At 40.2% G+C, this 23,321-nt stretch overlaps 1 protein-coding gene and 1 long non-coding RNA gene across 4 annotated transcripts in view; one reads left to right on the top strand and one right to left on the bottom strand.

The window, feature by feature from the left end:
- The window catches only part of LOC137416573 (uncharacterized), a 471,916-nt gene that overhangs the window by 374,688 nt on the left and 73,907 nt on the right, over window positions 1-23,321 (top strand). The window lies entirely within an intron of this gene.
- Window positions 1-23,321, bottom strand: part of LOC137416494 (uncharacterized) — a 78,942-nt gene that overhangs the window by 32,274 nt on the left and 23,347 nt on the right. Inside the window, exons 1-2 of one of the 3 annotated variants that reach the window (XM_078770288.1) lie at window positions 22,213-22,354; window positions 21,715-22,105 (exon numbers count right to left, since the gene is read on the bottom strand). The exons of 1 other annotated variant lie outside the window; for it this stretch is intronic. In XM_078770288.1, coding sequence (XP_078626414.1) covers window positions 21,715-22,093 — 379 coding nt within the window. In that variant the 5' untranslated portion in view covers window positions 22,094-22,105; window positions 22,213-22,354. Of the gene's footprint in view, window positions 1-21,714; window positions 22,401-23,321 lie in introns of those variants that run through there. One more of the 3 variants, XM_068102113.2, reaches the window with a different exon arrangement.

Genomic DNA, 23,321 nt, shown 5'->3' with positions numbered 1-23,321 from the left:
TATTATGAAAAGTGTATTATGAAAAGTGTATGATGAAAAGTGTGTGATGAAAAGTGTACGATGAAAAGTTTATGATTAAAAGTGTATGATGAAAAGTGTATGATGAAAAGTGTGTGATGAAAAGTGTATGATGGAAAGTGTATGATGAAAAGTGTATGATGAAAAGTTTATGATGAAAAGTGTATGATGGAAAGTGTATGATGAAAAGTGTGTGATGAAAAGTGTATGATGGAAAGTGTATGATGAAAAGTGTATGATGAAAAGTGTATGATGAAAAGTTTATGATTAAAAGTGTATGATGAAAAGTGTATGATGAAAAGTGTGTGATGAAAAGTGTATGATGGAAAGTGTACGATGAAAAGTGTATGATGAAAAGTTTATGATTAAAAGTGTATGATGAAAAGTGTATGATGAAAAGTGTGTGATGAAAAGTGTATGATGGAAAGTGTATGATGAAAAGTGTATGATGAAAAGTGTGTGATGAAAAGTGTATGATGGAAAGTGTATGATGAAAAGTGTATGATGAAAAGTGTGTGATGAAAAGTGAATGATGAAAAGTTTATGATGAAAAGTGAATGATGAAAAGTGTATTATGAAAAGTGTATTATGAAAAGTGTATGATGAAAAGTGTGTGATGAAAAGTGTATGATGAAAAGTGTATGATGAAAAGTGTATGATGAAAAGTGAATGATGAAAAGTGTATGATGAAAAGTGTATGATGAAAAGTGTATGATGAAAAGTGTATGATGAAAAGTGTATGATGAAAAGTGTATGATGAAAAGTGTATGATGAAAAGTGTATGATGAAAAGTGAATGATGAAAAGTGTATGATGAAAAGTGTATGATGAAAAGTGTATGATGAAAAGTGTATGATGAAAAGTGTATGATGAAAAGTGAATGATGAAAAGTGTATGATGAAAAGTGTATGATGAAAAGTGTATGATGAAAAGTGTATGATGAAAAGTTTATGATGAAAAGTGTATGATGAAAAGTGTGTGATGAAAAGTTTATGATGAAAAGTGAATGATGAAAAGTGTATTATGAAAAGTGTATTATGAAAAGTGTATGATGAAAAGTGTGTGATGAAAAGTGTACGATGAAAAGTTTATGATTAAAAGTGTATGATGAAAAGTGTATGATGAAAAGTGTGTGATGAAAAGTGTATGATGGAAAGTGTATGATGAAAAGTGTATGATGAAAAGTTTATGATGAAAAGTGTGTGATGAAAAGTGTATGATGGAAAGTGTATGATGAAAAGTTTATGATTAAAAGTGTATGATGAAAAGTGTATGATGAAAAGTGTGTGATGAAAAGTGTATGATGGAAAGTGTATGATGAAAAGTGTATGATGAAAAGTGTATGATGAAAAGTTTATGATTAAAAGTGTATGATGAAAAGTGTATGATGAAAAGTGTGTGATGAAAAGTGTATGATGGAAAGTGTACGATGAAAAGTGTATGATGAAAAGTTTATGATTAAAAGTGTATGATGAAAAGTGTATGATGAAAAGTGTGTGATGAAAAGTGTATGATGGAAAGTGTATGATGAAAAGTGTATGATGAAAAGTGTATGATGAAAAGTGTGTGATGAAAAGTGTATGATGGAAAGTGTATGATGAAAAGTGTATGATGAAAAGTGTGTGATGAAAAGTGAATGATGAAAAGTTTATGATGAAAAGTGAATGATGAAAAGTGTATTATGAAAAGTGTATTATGAAAAGTGTATGATGAAAAGTGTGTGATGAAAAGTGTACGATGAAAAGCGTATGATGAAAAGTGTATGATGAAAAGTTTATGATGAAAAGTGTATGATGAAAAGTGTATGATGAAAAGTGTATGATAAAAAGTGTATGATGAAAAGTGTATGATGAAAAGTGTATGATGAAAAGTGTATGATGAAAAGTGTATGATGAAAAGTGTATGATGAAAAGTTTATGATGAAAAGTGTATGATGAAAAGTGTATGATGAAAAGTGTATGATGAAAAGTTTATGATGAAAAGTGTATGATGAAAAGTGTATGATGAAAAGTGTATGATGAAAAGTGTATGATGAAAAGTGTATGATGAAAAGTGTATGATGAAAAGTGTATGATGAAAAGTGTATGATGAAAAGTGTATGATGAAATGTTTATGATGAAAAGTGTACGATGAAAAGTGTACGATGAAAAGCGTATGATGAAAAGTTTGTGATGAAAAGTGTGTGATAAAAAGTGTTTGATGAAAAGTTTATGATGAAAAGTGTATGATGAAAAGTGTATGATAAAAAGTGTATGATAAAAAGTGTATGATGAAAAGTGTATGATGAAAAGTGTATGATGAAAAGTGTATGATGAAAAGTTTATGATGAAAAGTGTACGATGAAAAGCGTATGATGAAAAGCGTATGATGAAAAGTGTATGAAGAAAAGTGTATGATGAAAAGTGTATGATGAAAAGTGTGTGATGAAAAGTGTGTGATGAAAAGTGTATGATGAAAAGTTTATGATGAAAAGTGTATGATGAAAAGTTTATGATGAAAAGTTTATGATGAAAAGTTTATGATAAAAAGTGTATGATGAAAAGTGTGTGATGAAAAGTGTATGATGAAAAGTGCATGATGAAAAGTGCATGATGAAAAGTGTACGATGAAAAGTTTATGAAGAAAAGTGTATGATGAAAAGTGTATGATGAAAAGTGTGTGATGAAAAGTGTGTGATGAAAAGTGTATGATGAAAAGTGTGTGATGAAAAGTGTATGATGAAAAGTGCATGATGAAAAGTGCATGATGAAAAGTGTGTGATGAAAAGTTTATGATAAAAAGTGTATGATGAAAAGTGTGTGATGAAAAGTGTATGATGAAAAGTGCATGATGAAAAGTGCATGATGAAAAGTGTACGATGAAAAGTTTATGATAAAAAGTGTATGATGAAAAGTGTGTGATGAAAAGTTTATGATAAAAAGTGTATGATGAAAAGTGTGTGATGAAAAGTGTATGATGAAAAGTGCATGATGAAAAGTGTGTGATGAAAAGTTTATGATAAAAAGTGTATGATGAAAAGTGTGTGATGAAAAGTGTACGATGAAAATTGTATGATGAAAAGTGCATGATGAAAAGTGTACGATGAAAAGTTTATGATGAAAAGTGTATGATGAAAAGTTTATGATGAAAAGTGTACTATGAAAAGTTTATGATGAAAAGTGTATGATGAAAAGTTTATGATGAAAAGTGTACGATGAAAAGTGTACGATGAAAAGCGTATGATGAAAAGTGTATGATGAAAAGTGTATGATAAAAAGTGTATGATGAAAAGTGTATGATGAAATGTTTATGATGAAAAGTGTACGATGAAAAGTGTACGATGAAAAGTGTATGATGAAAAGTGCATGATGAAAAGTGTATGATGAAAAGTTTATGATGAAAAGTGTACGATGAAAAGTGTACGATGAAAAGTGTATGATGAAAAGTGCATGATGAAAAGTGTATGATGAAAAGTGAACGATGAAAAGTTTATGATGAAAAGTGTACGATGAAAAGTTTATGATGAAAAGTGTATGATGAAAAGTGTATGATGAAAAGTGTATGATGAAAACTGTATGATGAAAAGTGTATGATGAAAAGTGTATGATGAAAAGTGTATGATGAAAAGTGTATGATGAAAAGTTTATGATGAAAAGTTTATGATGAAAAGTGTATGATGAAAAGTGTGTGATGAAAAGTTTATGATAAAAAGTGTATGATGAAAAGTGTGTGATGAAAAGTGTATGATGAAAAGTGCATGATGAAAAGTGTGTGATGAAAAGTTTATGATAAAAAGTGTATGATGAAAAGTGTGTGATGAAAAGTGTACGATGAAAATTGTATGATGAAAAGTGCATGATGAAAAGTGTACGATGAAAAGTTTATGATGAAAAGTGTATGATGAAAAGTTTATGATGAAAAGTGTACTATGAAAAGTTTATGATGAAAAGTGTATGATGAAAAGTTTATGATGAAAAGTGTACGATGAAAAGTGTACGATGAAAAGCGTATGATGAAAAGTGTATGATGAAAAGTGTATGATGAAAAGTGTATGATGAAAAGTGCATGATGAAAAGTGTATGATGAAAAGTGAACGATGAAAAGTTTATGATGAAAAGTGTACGATGAAAAGTTTATGATGAAAAGTGTATGATGAAAAGTGTATGATGAAAAGTGTATGATGAAAACTGTATGATGAAAACTGTATGATGAAAAGTGTATGATGAAAAGTGTATGATGAAAAGTGTATGATGAAAAGTTTATGATGAAAAGTTTATGATGAAAAGTGTACGATGAAAAGTGTATGATGAAAAGTGTATGATGAAAAGTTTATGATGAAAAGTTTATGATGAAAATTGTATGATGAAAAGTTTATGATGAAAAGTGTATAATGAAAAGTTTATGATGAAAAGTGTATGATGAAAAGTGTACGATGAAAAGTGTATGATGAAAAGTTTATGATGAAAAGTGTATGATGAAAAGTGTATGATGAAAAGTGTATGATGAAAAGTGTATGATGAAAAGTGTATGATGAAAAGTGTATGATGAAAAGTGTACGATGAAAAGTGTATGATGAAAAGTGTATGATGAAAAGTGTATGATGAAAAGTTTATGATGAAAAGTGTGTGATGAAAAGTGTGTGATGAAAAGTGTATAATGAAAAGTGTATGATGAAAAGTGTATGATGAAAAGTGCATGATGAAAAGTGTATGATGAAAAGTGTATGATGAAAAGTGTATGATGAAAAGTGTGTGATGAAAAGTGTATGATGAAAAGTGTATGATGAAAAGTGTATGATGAAAAGTGTATGATGAAAAGTGTATGATGAAAAGTGTATGATGAAAAGTGTATGATGAAAAGTGTATGATGAAAAGTGTATGATGAAAAGTTTATGATGAAAAGTGTACGATGAAAAGTGTATGATGAAAAGTTTATGATGAAAAGTGTACGATGAAAAGTTTATGATGAAAAGTGTATGATGAAAAGTGTATGATGAAAAGTGTATGATGAAAAGTGTATGATGAAAAGTGTATGATGAAAAGTGTATGATGAAAAGTTTATGATGAAAAGTGTACGATGAAAAGTGTATGATGAAATGTGTATGATGAAAAGTTTATGATGAAAAGTTTGTGATGAAAAGTGTATGATGAAAAGTGTGTGATGAAAAGTTTATGATGAAAAGTGTATGATGAAAAGTTTATGATGAAAAGTGTATGATAAAAAGTGTATGATAAAAAGTGTATGATGAAAAGTGTATGATAAAAAGTGTATGATGAAAAGCGTATGATGAAAAGTGTATAATGAAAAGTGTTTGTTGAAAAGTGTATGATGAAAAGTGTATGATGAAAAGTGTATGATGAAAAGTGTATAATGAAAAGTGTGTGATGAATTTCTTTCTGATGTGGAATGTGATACACCAAAATGATCAGTATGATCTCCTGAATTGATAATTAAGTGCAGTCCAAAGAATCCAGAAGAATTCCCATGTTTTGAAACGCGAGCCATGTTAAGGTGTATAGGTCAGCTTAATAGGTCCTTCCACGGCATGGCATTCTAATTGCAAAATAAATAACAAAAACAATGATAACATTGGAACAGATCATATATTAATTATAACTAATAATATTAACAATAATGGCATTATATTTGGCAAAAATAATAATGAACAGATATAATAATAATCAAGATTGATTCACATGTCTTTTCTCTTTTGTTGGTTTTCCTTTAGTCTTGTAATAAAGCTACGAAGGTGACTGACAAAACTGAGTCTGGTTTTAGTAAATCAGAAGGGTCAAGTTAAAGTTGGTCGGCAAGAATAACTGAGTTTCAGTGCCCCAATAAAATGGAATGAAAGTTGAGTGGGTGGGGTTGGCGGGGGAGGGGAGGGGTTGGGGGAAGGAGGGGGGGGGGTCCAGTGCCAATAAAATGAATTGAAAGTTGGGTGGGGTCGGGTTCAGTGTTTGTGTTGTTGCAGCAGTATGCAAGTTTTAGCTTTCTTTCCCGCCAAGAAAGTATAAACATTTATGCCTGTGAGTTAGACAGTCGTTAGAGGACCACAATGCTCCAGCTCCAACCTACAGGGTGGGTTTGAGGAGCATGAGGATGAAGTAACCCATCTTCCATGGCCCTCTCAATCGCCAGACCTCAATCCCATGGAGCATTTGTGGGACTGTCTAGAGAGAGCCTAAGACAGCAGTTTCTGCCTCCATCAAAACAATGTGAATTGGAGGACTTCCTTGTGGGAGGACGGTGCCACATTCCTGTAGAACAGTTCCAGACCATTGTTGACTTCATGCCTTGTCATATCCATGCCATCCTGGATGAATGCGGTTGCCCGCCACCATACTAAGTAACATTCTGCTGGTGTTTCGATGTTTTGTCCACTACCTGTAACCTGTAGATGCATTCGGAATAGAAGGGTACATGGGCATTGGCAGGAATGGTTCTGTTGGTTAGGTGTGGATGGGTCATGGGTGATGACACATATGAACTAGAACGCCACTCAGTAGAGCGCGTACTCCCGACGTGGGTCAAGTTGGAATAGTACGATTTCACAAAAGTTTGAGGGAGTAGTTCAGTGACAACACAAGACAAGACAACACAAGACAGACACTGCACAGATATATATATATATATATATATATATATATATATATATATATATATATATATATATATATATATATATAGAATATAATGTAAGAAAAAAAAAACAAGGCAATTTCATGTACATTTTCGGATTCAACATTCAATTCTATAAAAGTGAGTGTATTTTGAGGCATGTGTGACTTCAAATAAAATTGTAAGCCAGGAAAACGTTCGTTTCATTCCTCAGGGATACAACATGTAAAACTGGGCCAAACGTGAAAACAAAACTCGCTCATTTTAAGTCGTACAAGCTAATGCGACCACTCATTCTTCTGGGAAGAATCCCGTGCACATGCTGGTCACACTTATAACTCACCTAAGTCTTTATAAGTTCATCAAATACTGACACTGCGATTGACATTCGCTGAGGTAAATGTTGATATCTCTTCTGAGGTAAAAAAAACAAAACAAAAAAAACAGTTTTAAAGCATTATACGTATCAAACGATACATTTTATGAAACGGGAAAACCGAATACACACTTTAGTGGTTTTAAAATGACAGAATATGTCTTTATTAGAAGAAAAAAAAAAAGAACCTTGAAGACGACGCTGCTAACAAAATACACTGCTCTAACGCATAACCACGAGTTTAAACTACATTTTCAACAATATGAAAACTATTTTCATATCACAATGTTAAATATAGAATATATAGAAGATAATGTTAAAAAAAAGTGAGCCCTATCTTCCAATGGTAAACAATCCTTCTAAAAATTCCTGGATCCGGAATAATATCCTGAGCTTCACCAAAAACCAATCAATTCTTCCTTATCCCAAGGGCAATCGTCCCACCAACTTCCATCCAAATCCGTTCAGAACTTTTCCAGATATCTTGTTCACAAACACACAAACACACACACACACGGACACGATCGAATGCATTACTCCCTGGCGGGAGTAACAAAGATGTATGTTGATATAAAAAGGCTGCCTCATGAAGCCTTTTCCCACACTAGGCCAGATCCACACACCTCTCTCCAGCTCACACCACACATTGGAGAGCGCCTTCCTCTCACACCACCAAATGTCTTTGTTCCTTTCATCATGACAATCGTATTGTCACGATTCAGTCAAAAGAACCGGGCTGTGGTAATGCCCCTCATTATTGTGGCCTCTCAATTTGGCATAAGCATTGAAAACTTCATTGAGGTGATCAGCTATAATATGCACGCTGCAAAGAACAAGATCAAAAAACTAGGAAAACTGGTTGATGAAAATATATTGTTGCGGTTCTGTGTTTTTACAAATAAAGGTTAATTTCCCCTCATAGTTAGTCACACTACAACACGTAGCCTCGTTTAAGCTCAGTTATTTCTTAGTCAGTGTAAGCGTAGACCTTTCCTATGTTTAGTTTGCGTTGAGTAGAATAATGAGAGTTAGGTCTCCTTCCAATGCTTTATGCTGCCTCGATGCTTTGGTTTTTCGCGCAAATTACCACCAGGCCGGCCTGACAAGTCAATCCAGGCCAAAGGAAGGCGGGACAGTTGGGAGTGACCGGTAAGCACGAGCCGCCAATCAGGGCTTGAAGGGAGTGGCTTACGACTGCGGCAGGGGGAGTGGTTTGGAACATTCGATGCGGGCCAGGGCGTGGCAATATAACCCTGTGCCCGAAGCCCCCACCTCAGTTCTGAGAGTGCGCGGTGTTGAATCAAGTTATGAGCCGGGGTCCTCTGTTGAACCAAGTTGTGAGAGTCGGTTCGGAGCGCTACGTTTTGGGAAGGGAGGCAGACGAGTTCCAAGTTGAGTTCGCGGTTGAGCTTGAGTCAGATCCTCCGTTGAGTTATGAGAGTGAAAGCGCGCCATTGTATTAATCGTGCTGTGAAGGACCGCCGTGCCGGGCGAGAGACGCGCATATTTTCCTGCCTGCCTTTGTTCGAGATACGTGCTGCGAGGATCCCTCCCGCCTGCCTGCCTGCCTTCGTCGGGGGACGTGCTGTGACCGGCAGAGGGCCACGCCGGGTGAGCTGTTCCTGAACGACCAAGCCGGCACGTTCAGCGCATGAACATTCCTTCCTTCATCCCCCTGTGAGTGTGAATGGGCCCATTGTCTGGGTAGATAAGTTACGACTGTATAAGATCTGCCCTGTGTCTCTGCTTCTACCACCAATCATTGTGTAAATAATAATTATTAAACCTGTTATTTCTTTGATTCGACCGTCTTGTGTTTTCCATCATTGACTTAGCATGGTACGAACTATATCGCTCTAATCGGGTTCCAATAACAAGGTAATAGCACGGACCACGTGGTGCGCCATCCGCTCGGGTGCACTCAAATTACGCGTGGTTCATGCGAGACTTGATCCCCGCTTCCGTGGCGGCGTGGGTACTTAGGTATGTGCAAAAAGTGTCCCGAAACCCTGTCCCGCGTCGGACCGGAAGTGGCGACTCAAGTCTCGCGGTTGCGACGACCCAAGGAGAACAAGGAGCTTAAACTCCACTTGGTAAGGGAACGGGTCGCGCAAAACGGTAACAATATCTTCTGGATTTATTAAAACAATGCCGGAACAACAAAATCAGAAACAACTAGAAAGGCATTCGGTAGAGTGCATAATTCTGCCAAGCTGAACAGTTTACGTTTTGTATCCACTGATAGGCAGGATCTGGATTCGAACCTGAACCAAAATCTAATCCGCTTGTTCTCGTCACCAAACCAACTCGTCCACCAAATTTCTTCATAACTCGTCCAAATTTTTTTAGATATCATGTAATATATCGCTTTTCACCCGATCTTTTAATGGTGAAGAATCACTTAATAATTAAATAATTCTCGTATCCGAATCCATATTCAGATCTTCATCGAATCAATTCTTCCTTGTCACACACAGAACCTGTCCACCAAGTTTCGTCGAAATCCGTCCATAACTTTTTGAGATATCCTGCTATATGTCGTTTTTAGCCCAACCACTCAATGGTAAAAAATCACTTAAAAATCAAATCATTCTCATATCCAAATCCATATTCAGATCTTCACCAAAATTTAATCTGTTTGTCCTTGTCAGACACCCAACAGGTACACCAAGTTTCGTCCAAATCCGTCCACAACTTTTTGAGATATCCTGCTATGCATCGTTTTTGGCCCTGTCTCCAAATGATGAAGAATCACTTTAAAAAATTTTATCGTAGTCGGATCCGAATCTGGATCTTCACCAAAATCTAATAATTTCGTCCTTGTCACATACGCTACATCTCCACCAAATTTTGTTTGAATCCGTCCACAACTTTGAGATATTTTGTTCACAGACAGACAGACAAACGGGGGTGAAAACATAACCTCCTTCCATCTTTGGGTGCGGTGGTAAAAATAAGCCATATATCATTAACACCATTGAATTATTTGCTGGAGTCTGTGTGACTCAATATGCAGATTTTCTTTTCAATGTCATAAATTCCTTCAAAATTGTGCTGGTCTTTACCAGTGCCAGTTAGGCAAAGTATGACGCAGTAACATGTTAACACTTCTACACCTATGATACGGAACAATGTTTCCCTTAGAACAAAGCTGCCCTCCTTTGCAAAACAAAAAATTGTTTTTGTGATGTATCCCGAGTTCCCCAACTTTGTGGAGACTTCCTGGCAGCTCTCGGTTGTCCAGCCTCCAGAATCTGCCATGACGACATTTTGCGTGCCATGCTGAATTTCTCTAACTAGCAACGGTACCCGCCCTATGGGCGGGGCTTCAATTGGGAAGCCCAAATGAAAAGGCAAAATATCAGAAATTGAAGGCCGGGCATTTCTAACGGGCACTTCGAAGGCACATTTCTAACGGGCACTTCTAAGGCGCACTTCTAAGGGGCACTTCTAAGGGGCATTTCTAAGGCACAACATCCGTTGAATAATATCACACGCAAATCATCAAAATCTAAACAGTACATGGCGTCCATTTTGAAAAAGATTGAATTCTGCAAAACGGAAGCGGCCGCTACACGTCTTTCTCAGTCGCACGTTTATGTGTGAAGAGTGCACGCCGAATCTGTAACACGGAAGCGGCCGCTACACCTGTTTCTCAGTCGCTTTGCACACGCTGCCATGTTACTTCGGAGCCGCACGTTTATATGGGAAGAGTTCGTCAGGAGTCGATCTACTCTCTCCTGGTACGTCGAATAAACAGTATTTGTAGAATTTCAACAAAAGCCACATCACTGTTCATATCGGTAAATATTATTCCATCGTGTTTGGAAAATTGGAAAAACAATATAGCCTATTTTACTCCAGGGGTCCCAGGAATACCCACCCAAAATATCGTTGTGATTGGTTGAGCCGCTTTTGCGTTACCTACGAACGGACTGACGGACATTTGGTGAATTATAGTAAGATGAACGAGGAATTTATCGAGTTGCACTGAGAAGCAGGGTTCGTTTGAGCCTGAAATTATGTATATTGGTGACTTTGGGGGCAAGAAAAGGCTGAGACAATAAAAACTGAACACATCTACAGCCTGCAACCAGAAGAGAGGTCAACCACACAATGTGGGTTTCAATATGGCTGTCCAGCCCCATCCAAACTCATCATCTTTTATGTCCTTGTTGACCTTCTTCAAAAGTTGTTAATCACTTGCTTTATAGGTTATCCTTTTCTTCCCTCTTCCTCGACCCATCTTTCATTTGTTACGTTCCATTGCCCCTTTCTCTTCTTGAGCTTGTATTAGTTTGTTCATGGCCTGTCTTCTTCTTCCTCCACTCTCAAGTTTCCCCTCGCCCATTCCTCCACCAAGTGTTCCTCTATTGTTCCCCTCTACCTTACTGTTGATGTATGTTAACTGTGTTCCTTCTTTTATGTTCTGTGTTCTTGCTCTTCCATGAGACTCAGCTCTCTATATATGTACTGAGTAATGTTTGTTGAGGCAAGAAGTTTTTGCTAAAAGAGGACAAGTGTAAAAATAGGACCGCGGGTCCTGAAGCTCACCTGAATCAGGAGCAACAGTCACTCAAACACCCACAGACCCTGATATTTTTAATGTCGTGAACAAACTTTGGTGCATCATGGGCGATGAAGGTTGGGATCAAGTTTCATTGAAATTGTGTGTGTAGTTTTGGAGAAGAGAGCAGATACCTATTATGGGGGGTCAAAAAACCCCATAGACTCCCTTAGTGAGTGCAGATTTTGATGCGGTCAATGCACCTTCGTTAGGCATCCGATATGAAGCTGGTGGTCAAGTTTCATCAAAATCGTGTTTCGTTCAAGCGATAACGACTCACAGACTCGCTGACTTACCTACGGACACTGCTCAGCCGCATAAACTCCCCGGCCTAAGTCCAGGTGAGCTAAAAATGTACAAGTTATTCTGTTGTACTTAAGACGAACCTGTATCAAAAGATGGCGAGAGATTTCTGGTTACATCAGGATCTAAAATCGTCAAGCAAATACCAGTAGTTTGTAGAGGACTAGACTTTCATGAAGGTTCTCTCTCCGAGGATATCAAAATAGTAAATTGGGAAAGCACAGAGTTTTGGGTTATTGTTGTTCCTTTGAGTTTAGGGTTCACTTGCTTGCCGGTGTTATCAATCAAGCAAAGAACCTTGGGATCTTGTGTCTCAAAGCGATCTCGAGTTGCATATATGTAAGTGAGGGTGGGATGTAGGGGGAGCATACACCAGGGACAGATTTAACAAGGTTGCACCAGGTTTTAGAGGAAGGACACAAGCTTGAAAGTTCAGTTTCGAGATTGGACAGATGTTGTTTTCTGGGTCTCCTGATAGTGGTTTTGGTTGTGTTTATGACCAAAGGTCGCAAAAAGCGGCTAACAGGGTTGACGGCAGGAAGGGCATCCGGCCATAAAACATCGCTTCAAATAGGGGACCATGGTGCCCGAAAAAGGCCAACCCCTGCTCTGCAGGGAAAAATGGCCTCTAAAGGTGGTTCGTATGACCAAACGTATGTGCTCGTGCTAAAAAAGAACAAAGGTACGTGCTGCTTCCTTGCATGATGTTCAGCATTTGAAAGGCCAAGAGCATGGATGACTCCCATAGGGAGGAATAAATTGCTCCTTAGAAAATGCCCAGCTGAATGCCGTGAGAAAGTTAACGCCATTGTTGTGGCATCGCTGGTACCCAGAGTGTTCCAGTAAGTGACGACACTTCCACCATGCTCAGTGGCTGTGTTTGACTCATCCAACAATCCTGTGTTGCCTCGTTGGTTATCTCCAAATGCGGGTTTCAGAAGGTGGAACGGAGCCCTCCCAAGTCTTCATGTATCCACGTGTGTGTGGCAATTCACTATGATCCTGTAATTGGACATAAAAACATTTGGTCATCAGTTGAGCTTTTATTTAGCCAATCGTAAGTCGTCATTTTGTGAACTTGACTGAGCTCCATCAGCACCCCACCTAATCTTGGCAAGTACATTCTCAGGATGCACTGTTTTTTTCTTTCAGAACATTTAGAGGATGGTGAAGAGTTTCCTTGTTTTGGTATACAACTTGTTTGTTTACCTCTGCCAACGAAGATGGACGGAAGTTATATGTTTACCCCTGCTTGTTTGTTTCCTGCGAGCAGGATATCTCAAAGTTATACACGGATTTGGACGAAACTTCGTGGAGAGGTTGGGAGTGTGACAATGACGAATTGCTTAGATTGTGGTGAGGACTCAGATCCAGATACTAGAATTTCCTAGGTGATTCTTCACAATTGAGAGATAGGGACAAAAACGATATATTGCATATCTCAAAAAGTTGGGGATGGATTATGACTAAACTGAGTTGGGCAGGTTCAGGCTAAAATTTGGTTCATCCGGCCTATCAGTGGGATACAAAAAGTAAACTTTTGCGCTCTACCAAGTGCATCCAATTGCGGTCAGTTTACTATTCCACAATTTGTTAGAACACTGCTATTGCAAATTAGTTTATACGAGGGGCAGTCAATAAGTAACTTTAAAATATTTTTCACAACTTGTTTATTGAATGTATGTGTGTAAAAACTGTTATTTTTCAACATAATCTCCATTGCGTTCAATGCACTTTTTCCAGTTCTTTACTGAGGCCTGGATTCCTTTTGGGAAAAATTATTTTGGCTGCTTGTGTAGCCATTCGTGCACCGCCTCTTGCACCTCTTCGTTGGATTGGAAAGTGATTCCACCAAGCGCCTCTTAAGTGGCCCAAATATGTGGTCATCCGAATGGGCGAGGTCTGATGAGTAGGGTGGTTGAGGACGACACTCAAAATGCAGGTCCTCAATTGTTGCAGCTGTAGCTGCATGTTAAGGTTACTTATAATTTTAAGGTTACATTTTAAGAATAATTATATCTCCATTTTAAGGTTACTTATTGACTGGCCCTCGTACTTATAGCTTTCAATTTACTAGCGTGACTCGGCGCGTTCCGAGCGCCTCACCACACATCGTTTCAGAGGCGTTTGGGTCTTTGGGGTGTTTTGGGTCTTTGGGGTGTTTTGGGTCTTTGGGGTGTTTTGGGTCTTTGGGGTGTTTTGGGTCTTTGGGGTGTTTTGGGTCTTTGGGGTGTTTTGGGTCTTTGGGGTGTTTTGGGTCTTTGGGGTGTTTTGGGTCTTTGGGGTGTTTTGGGTCTTCGGGGTGTTTTGGGTCTTCGGGGTGTTTTGGGTCTTCGGGGTGTTTTGGGTCTTCGGGGTGTTTTGGGTCTTCGGGGTGTTTTGGGTCTTCGGTGTATTTTGGGTCTTCAGGGGTCTGAAGGGTCTTGGGGGAATTAAAGGGTCGTCAAAGGTCTGAGGGGTCTCAGCAGTGTTAACACAATTAAGAGGGTTAATTAAGAGGGTTAATTAAGAGGGTGGTAATTTTTTTTGAAGAAGAAGACGTTTTCGTCGCATACATAACGACATACATAACGACATACATAACGACATACATAACATAGCGACATACATAACCATATACGTTTGCTCTATTATAATAAGATTTATTTCAGGGAAGGAGAGGAGATGTGTTTTCAGCGTTGATCTTGTCCTATGAAGATATTCCTTGGAAATTGTTTTGCACATTTGTTTGTGACATATTTGGTGGCCTTGGAGGTATTTGTAGGATGCTTCGTTTTCCAGTGTGGTTGTTCTTCAGTCAATATTCATGTTGTTCGTTTTTGTTGGTTTACACGCTACGAATGTAACAATCTTTGATGCTTACAACAGAGTAAAGGCCTTGCAGCACACAGAACACTTGTGGCGTTTCTCCCGGTGGTGGTTATCTGAATATGCGAGTTTTAGGAGGTGGGTGGAAAACCTGCCCATCCTTTTTCGGTAAAGGATCATTATTCATGAACCAGATTGTGAAACTTCCTTCTCATAGCTTTCTTCGAAATGCTATTTTCAAAATCCTCACTGAACCACTGACAGCCTCCACTTGTACATTTGTAGCAATATTCTCCAGAATGATTTTTTACATACTCGGTAAGGGTTTTCCTGATCGTCCATGTTGCTCCGACTATCACTGGCACAATACCAGCTTTCTTCAATTCCCAAGTCCTCTTGACGTCATTTTTCAGCTCATGGTATTTCAGCATTTTCTTGGTTTCTGAAGAATTTAGACCATAGTCATTGGGTTAAGCACTATGTCCAGACACAATGCTTCAGCTGCAATGTCTACACTTGATGGGATCATCTTGTCATGTGTGAGCACAATGTGTTCCATTTTCAAGTATCGGATTTGGTTTGCGTTTCCATGATTGTTCTGTGACCGGAATGATTAAATATTTATAGATGTGCATGTGGATTACTCTGTAGACGCCGTCATGTCTTTCTGTGTACAACTGTTCTGACATGAGTTTTTTACATCCCGAAAGGAGGTGACTGGTACTTTCTGTTTCTACTCCACAAAACCTGAATTTGTCCGATGAGCTCAATCCCCACATTTTCTTAAAGCCATTAGTGTAGTGTACAAGCCTGGTGTTGGCTTAGCAGTTAGGGTGCCGGCTGGGATCCTAGGATCCTGGGTTCGAATTCCGGTTGATCGCTGAATTAACACCAGGGGGGTTGAGTCAACCTGTCATCCTTCCGAGATCGGCAAATTGAGTAACAGGTTCACTGGTAATTCCCTGTGTGTCGCAAGAGGCGACTAACAGGGTTGGTGGCAGGAAGAGTATCCGGCCATAAAAACATTGCTTCAAAAAGGGGACGAAGGTGCCCGAAAAAGGCCAACCCCTGCTCTGCGGGGAAAAATGGCCTCTAAAGGTGGTTGATTAGTGCAGTGTCCCTGGTCTTGGGCATTTATGATGACTTGTTCTCCATCGCAATTAATTTGACCTCTTCCTAGCCATTCCAATGAGCCTTCCTCATCATGCTCCCCTTTGTGAATCCGGATGTGAATCTTCAAGTTCCACAAGTAATTGAATACCATACCGCACACACTGCAACAATATTGTCTTTTTTGTGCGAATCTGAGTGGAGTTCACCGATATGCTCTTGTGACATGTACTACAATAAGAATCGAGCATTTGTACATTTTGTGACTGGATTTTTTGCCTGCAAAGATGATTCATAAAAAGGTCGGTTCTCAGGAGATCGGAAATAATCTTATTGTACGACTGAGGGCAATGTTTCATGCACTAAGTGAAATGATGAGCTGAAATTGTATGCCGCAAATGATCCTTAAATGATTTGTGAACTTTGTGTGCGATTATTCTCAACACAAGGCCGCATGTGCTGTGCTACATCAGTGCAGTGTTTTAAGTTGCAGGCTACCATTTACTTTTGTGGTGTGATTTTTTTTTTCTTAATTGCTCATCACAATGCCAATCATAACAATTCAAAAAATGTAATTCATTTACAAATCTACTTTATAAAGAAGAAAGTTTGTGTGTTTGTTTGTTTATGCATTCCTGCAGGAACCAGTGCAATCAAACTTTGCATGGCCTCCTCTTTCATCCAGAGGATGGTTGAGGGCTTTGTTGTTCTCCTCCTTTTCCCTTTATAAGGGATGAGGTCCGATGGCACCAAGCTCGTGCTCTGCCTTGACCGACCACGATACTCCTCCACTCCCCTCTGTCCTCGACCAACTCTCTCCACTCTCCAACCAACCCCACCTTACTGATATCCCTCTTCACACAATCCTCACATCTCAACTGTGGTCTACCACTTTTCCTCCTACCTTGTTCCCTCAACCTATCTGCTCTCTTTGTCGTTCTCTCTTCCCCCATCCACACCAAACGTCCAGCCCATCTCAGCCGACATTTCACTAATGTCCCCGTCAAGCTCATATACACACCAATCTCCTCCCTCAGTTCATCCGTTCTCCTTAAATCCACCCTCTTCACCCCTGCAATCTTCCTGGTGCAGCTGTTCTCGCAAACCTGCAGCGTCTGTTGTTGTCTCTGACCGTAAAGGTAGGCCATCGTTACGCACGACATCAGAACCTTTCCTTCCAATCTCCTTGAAATCTTTCTGTCTGCCATTGCACCCTCCCTGCATTCACACCCACCTGAACCCTCCTCCGTACCTTTGCCTCTGACTTACCATCCACAGTCATTGTCCCACCCAGATACTCAAACCTATTTCCTTGTCTGATCTCCTTCCCCCTCTAACTTGATCTTCATTCCTCGACAAGGCGGCAAAATTCATCGAGCCAACAAAATGGTCACTTTTGTGCTCAGAACATTTTACAGAGCACCGCTATGAAACACCAGAGATGGCCTAGATCTTGGGGTTATCCACAACAGTTGAGATAGAATACCATCCCCATGATTAAGTGGAAGAAACAGCCGTCATTCGAAACTGTGAGACCATCTCCACCCAGCTACCAGCCTGTGTGCATGGGCGATTTGAGCAGTGAATCAAACACCTATGTTGACTAGCCAACGACCGATCTCACCTCGCTAGATATGTTGGCTAACACTGCTGTTGGCAGGCAGATACCACAAGAGCACCTGAAAACAATTACCAATGATCAACACATTTCTGCAAGTCAAGTGAACCACCATCTATTTATAATGATGAATGTATGCATGTGTCATCTACTCCTCCGAGAGGACTTTACCGAGGAGAGGAAGCTAAGACTTCCAGGGTCCCCCCTCATCTCCCTCAGCACCACTCCCCTCTACACCACCACCATTAACCCCACAATACCAATCACCAAACCACACCCCCTCAACAATCCCCCATCAACCACCACCCTAACAATACCCACCACTGCGGCAATACTGGGGTGGGGCATCGATTGAACACAGCAGGGACACAGCACAGCCTGGCAACACACACACACACACACACACACACACACACACACACACACACACACACACAAACACCTAGAAGGGATCTCGCCTTGAGCATTCATTCGTTCATTCAGAACAAATATACCATCGTTAATGGAACATGCTACTATTGTGGCCCATATACCCATATCGTCCATGCACCCTATTATGTCACATAGTTTCTTGGCATGGGTTATGAACATCAGAAATTTAATTCTTCACTCCCATCCGGTCACAGATCAGATATATGATGTTTGATTTTTTGGAAAAAGATTTCAATTCAACTAATTATGGCTGGAATACCACTTCAGCGATGACATCATCGTTATCACCCTATATAACCCATGGGGAGTTGATGACATATGCCAAGTTTAAATTTTTTTAATTGAATGGTCTTGGAGAAAATGTCGTGCAAATTTGTTCCTTTAATCCAATGTGCCTGCCACACCATGTGACCTATGATGGAAGAGTTAGAAATAAAATATTTTCCTTGGGGAGTCCCTCCTATGTTTAAATTTTGCATTTATCAGACAAGCGGTTTTCAGAGAATCAATTTTAATGCGAAAATATATACACGGGTACACACAAACAGGCATTGCAATAGTCCCACATCCCCTTCGGGGCGAGACTAATTATCCTTTCCGGAGGAGAGGTTATTGCATTTGGGTTTGTTTGTTTGTTTGTCCACACAGAATGTATGTGTATGAATTACATAAGACCCTGAAGAACCCCAAAACCCTTTAAGACTTATTAATCTCCTTAGTCCCCTAAGATCCTTTACAACCCTAAAACCCATGAAGACCCCGATGACCCAAGTACACAAAAGACCCAGAGGACCCAAAAGACCCAGAGTAGCAAAAAGATCCCGACGACCCAGAGGACCCAAAAGATTCTGAAGACCCAGAAGACCATTAAAGACCCCGAGGACTCAAAAGACCAAAAAGACACCCGGAAGACCCTTGAAGACCCCAAAAAACCCCAGGGACCCAAAAGACAAGGACCCGAAAGACTGACTAACCAAAGAACCCTGAGGAACCAAAAGATCCAAAAGAACCCAAGGACTCAAAAGATCCCGAGGACACAAAAGATCCAAAAAAAACCAAGTACCCAAAAGACCCATAAGACCCGAGGACCCAAAAGACCTCGAGGACCCAAAAGACCCCAATAACCCAAAAGACACAAGACTCCGAGGTCCCAAAGGAAAATAACCACACAGACATGTCTCGGCGAGGGTCTGTACTCTCCGATTGCTCTCATTACATATTGAGTAAAGAAGCAAATGACAAATTTACCGTTTCTTGGACTACTGCGAGTATCATTCTGAATACCTTTTGAATGCCCCTCATAACTCAAGGTCAAGCCTCCATATCTAAATCTTTATATTGTTGCTTGTATACAGTCTATGATACGACAACCAATCGTCCCTATCGGCACAATTACTGCAACAAAATACAGCACAAACATCTCACCATTTTAACTCCAGGTTTAACAAATGTGAACACAACGATGTGCTCCATGCGTCGTTTCACTGTTTGCTTGTACTCCAAGATGGCGGTTCAGAAAAGTTCTGACATCACACGCACACCCTCTATTATTACTTCGTATGCCTCCTGTGGCTGATGGTTGCATCATTGCTGGGAGCGCGGCTCTGTACCGCTGAGTCAACCCACCCGGTGTCATTTAATGGCACAACAGAGGCTCAAACTCAGGACCTAAAGATCTTAAGCCAGCCAGCGTAACCATTAAGCCAAAACAAGGCGACACCCTCTATTGAATGAAGGAGTTGGTTATCGAAACAATATCTCGTTTGTTATTTAGATACAAGTTGGTAAATTATTTAATTATTGCTTACCTGTTGCAGAGGTGGGGAAAAAGAGGAATGAAAGAATGAAGGTGAGCAGAGAGTTTTGATTTTGGAAGTTTCACCAGTAGGAGGTTGCTGGCAGATCTTGTGCGTCCTGCAGAAATATTGTGGAGACACAGCAGGTGGAGCAAGGCCGGAGAGGAGTCGGTAGAAGACAGAAAGACCACCAACCTGCCTGAGGTGAATGAGTGAAAGGCCCTTGGAGTTAGCTTCATCGCGGGAGAGTCCAATGATTCTGATAGCTTTGGTTTCAACAGCGTGAAGCCGAGCTAGGTGTGAGGCAGGAGCACCAGCCCAGAGGGGAGAGCAGTATTCCATTGAGCTGCGGATGAAAGCCTTGTATGTGGTTAGGATTACTTCTATCTTCCTATTTATCATTGTCAGAGGTCTCCAGTATTATTTTATCCTTTGACAATGCTCACATATATTTTTTTTTTTCCAATAATTGATAACGAAATAAGGGGTACGATCGATCAGGGTCGGGAGCAACACATAAGTCCAGATAGAGCTGCAGGTTGCCGACCCCCATGTTAACTAAACCACGTACACGGGACAAGTTGTTTCTCTACTTTGAAATAGTGGGTGGGGGAGGGGGGATAGGGAGGGCTTGGGGGGTGGGGGTGGAGAGAAGGGGGAGATGGGGGGTTCATGCCCATGGCCTGGGGTATGTTCCGTTGGCAAGCAGCTTGCTATCACTTGCTTAATTCAAAGCGCTCAAGCACGCACTCAAACGGAACGGAGCGCTCGATACCGCTTAACATCATGGTGGTCTCCATGGAAACAATGCTATTGTGGTACTCAAGAAAAGGCTGTCCGGGCCATTGTTTTCAGTTTTACTCGATCCTCAACAAACAAAATTTATTGTGTCAGCAGCGGTTACAGACAAGCGTATCTTTGGACCTACCGCTGCACATTTTTGAGAGGAAAGGGCTTTGCATGTTTGTACATCTTAAAGAATCAGGATGAAAAGTGGAGTAACAATAAAGGTATTTATATAATATTACGAGTATACATACCTCTGAACATTTCATTGGTTGTAATATTGCTTTGAATCTGAATACGGAGCCATATTCAGGTCATGTCATCTCGATTCTCGAAGAGATGAAATTACAAAATGGGTTGTGATGTCCGAATGTCTGACCGTCCATTGGGTCGTCCGTTAACTTTTTGCTACTCCTCCCTTATCACCCACCTGGCTGGTTGTTCTGAAATTTGACACATAAATAAAAGATAGTAACCCACACAATTACTTGGGGTTCGATTTTTCCGGAGGAGAGGGGAGGGGGGTTAACCCCCGAACTTCAGATCCCTACCCGTCCCTTATTTACCAACGAATTGCTCAGAAACTCGATGGTGCGCAGGATCGGCTCAGTCTGAGATTTTTCCATTTAGGACCAGGGGCTTCCCAGGAGATTAGCAAAGGTCTATTTGCTTTGGACTATCACTTGCTCTATTTGCCAAGTGGCTTGCAATGAGGTCGATATGGAACGTCTGGCTTGGAAAGTGATAGCAAGCTGCTTGCTAACCGAACTCACTCTTGACCCTGGGTATGTCGAGCACGTATGCAAAATTTGGAGATCGGCCAACCAGTTTTCGATTCTACAAGGTTCAAAACACACACACACACACACCACACACACACACACACACACATATATATATATATATATATATATACACACACACATATATATACACACACACACACACATATATACACACACACATATATACACACACACACACATATATACACACACACACACACATATATACACACACACACACACACATATATACACACACACACACATATATACACACACACACACACACACACACACACACACACACACACACACACACACACACACACACACACACACACACACACTCCATTGTGCTCCTTAAACAATTGGCTCCCTTTTCCTCCCCCTGAAAAGGTGTGCAGGTACGAGTACGTCCTTGGTTTCCCGCGCACGTGACTTGCGACTGCGTGTTGTCATAGTTGTGCAAGGTGTGGAACAAGAAGGTAATTAATATGTTTTACTTCCCCGACTCACCATCCTCGGGATCCCTTCCATGTTCAAGACCCGAATACTCCTCTTGTTCGACCTTGATCTGCAGGGCTCCAGCAGGTCCTCCCGTCTCCTCGACATCTTTTCCACGTCTGGACACGACGGTCCGTCCCGATCTTCGCCTCGCACGGACCGACTCCATGTACCGGCAGAGTTCCGCGTACATGGTAACGGTGAACATTCGTGCGGACAAAGCACAGAGTTGAACCCTCACCGGAGCGGGCTCGGCTCGAGCACAGAGAGCTCCGAAGATCTCGATCCCCAGACCCGTAATGGTGGCTCGGAGAGACTCCTCCGGGAGACCCTGGACCTCCAGCCAGGTCGGGACGAGACTGAGGCTGCACCGAGCTCTCGTCTCGTCCATTCTCCTTCAAGTCTAAAAACCGACGGAGGATATATCCACGTGGAGGACAAGACAAACTACAAAGCAAAGAGCGAAGTAGGAATGGCGGAAGCAGCGTCACCGCCGGATCGTTTGGTTACCTGACCCCCATTACTCACGGACATCCTTCGTGGGACTGAAGAGGGGAAATTCAGAAGTGGCTAGAATAACATTCGTGGTATTAAAACTGTACAGGAGGCGATTAAATGAAGGGGAGCGAGTTCTGTTAGCGAGTTATCGCTTGTCAAGCGGAGCAAGCGGTCAAGGGATGTGCTTAGCGAGCGTAAGCAAGCCGCTTGCTAACGGAACGCTCCCACTTATGTTCGCAAAATGGCCGCCGTAATCGGATTGAAAACGATTGGTGCCGGGAAATGGGGGGAATAGGGACATCAAGGTGAATAGGGACACAAACTCAAAAAAGTTCGGAAACTTTTTTTTACTGAAAATTGATAACCATACTGATTTGTTGATATTTGGGTTGAAAGTGTTCTCTTGTTTTAAAAAAAAGCAACTTATAGTCCCTATTAACCCCATATATGGGTTAAATAGGATTTTTATGGCTGTCCCTATTCACCCCGTTTTACGGGTGAATAGGGACAGTCACTAATACAAAAAAATAATAATCAAGAAACAATCCTGAGTTTCCAACTTATTGCTAAATTGATAGCTCAGATGGATGCACATAATATGCACCCATAATATAAACCGCGGTGCCAATGAAAAAAAAAATGGGATAAAAAGTTTCTCCAAACTGTCCCGATTTCTTGATTATTATTTTTTTGTATTAGTGACTGTCCCTATTCACCCGTAAAACGGGGTGAATAGGGACAGCCATAAAAATCCTATTTAACCCATATATGGGGTTAATAGGGACTATAAGTTGCTTTTTTTTAAAACAAGAGAACACTTTCAACCCAAATATCAACAAATCAGTATGGTTATCAATTTTCAGCGAAAAAGAGTTTCCGAACTTTTTTCAGTTTGTGTCCCTATTCACCCCCATTTTACGGTACCTATTTCTTCAATTCTACCGTCACAGAGGACGATATTGAAACGTACAGTTCATACTTTGTTTGTTACTTCAATTTTTCATCCTGATTCTTTAAAATCTACGAATAAAGAAGATAAAACAACAACCCTTCATACTCAAGCTTCGTGCTGGGGTGGGGGGGGCTCCCTTTTCTGACTCCCCCTTTATTTATTTTACTCT

This window comes from Myxine glutinosa, chromosome 1, assembly GCF_964187855.1.
Source record: "Myxine glutinosa chromosome 1, kmMyxGlut1.1, whole genome shotgun sequence".
Taxonomy (NCBI): Eukaryota; Metazoa; Chordata; class Myxini; order Myxiniformes; family Myxinidae; genus Myxine; species Myxine glutinosa.
This window is presented reverse-complemented; position numbering and strand designations above follow the sequence as displayed.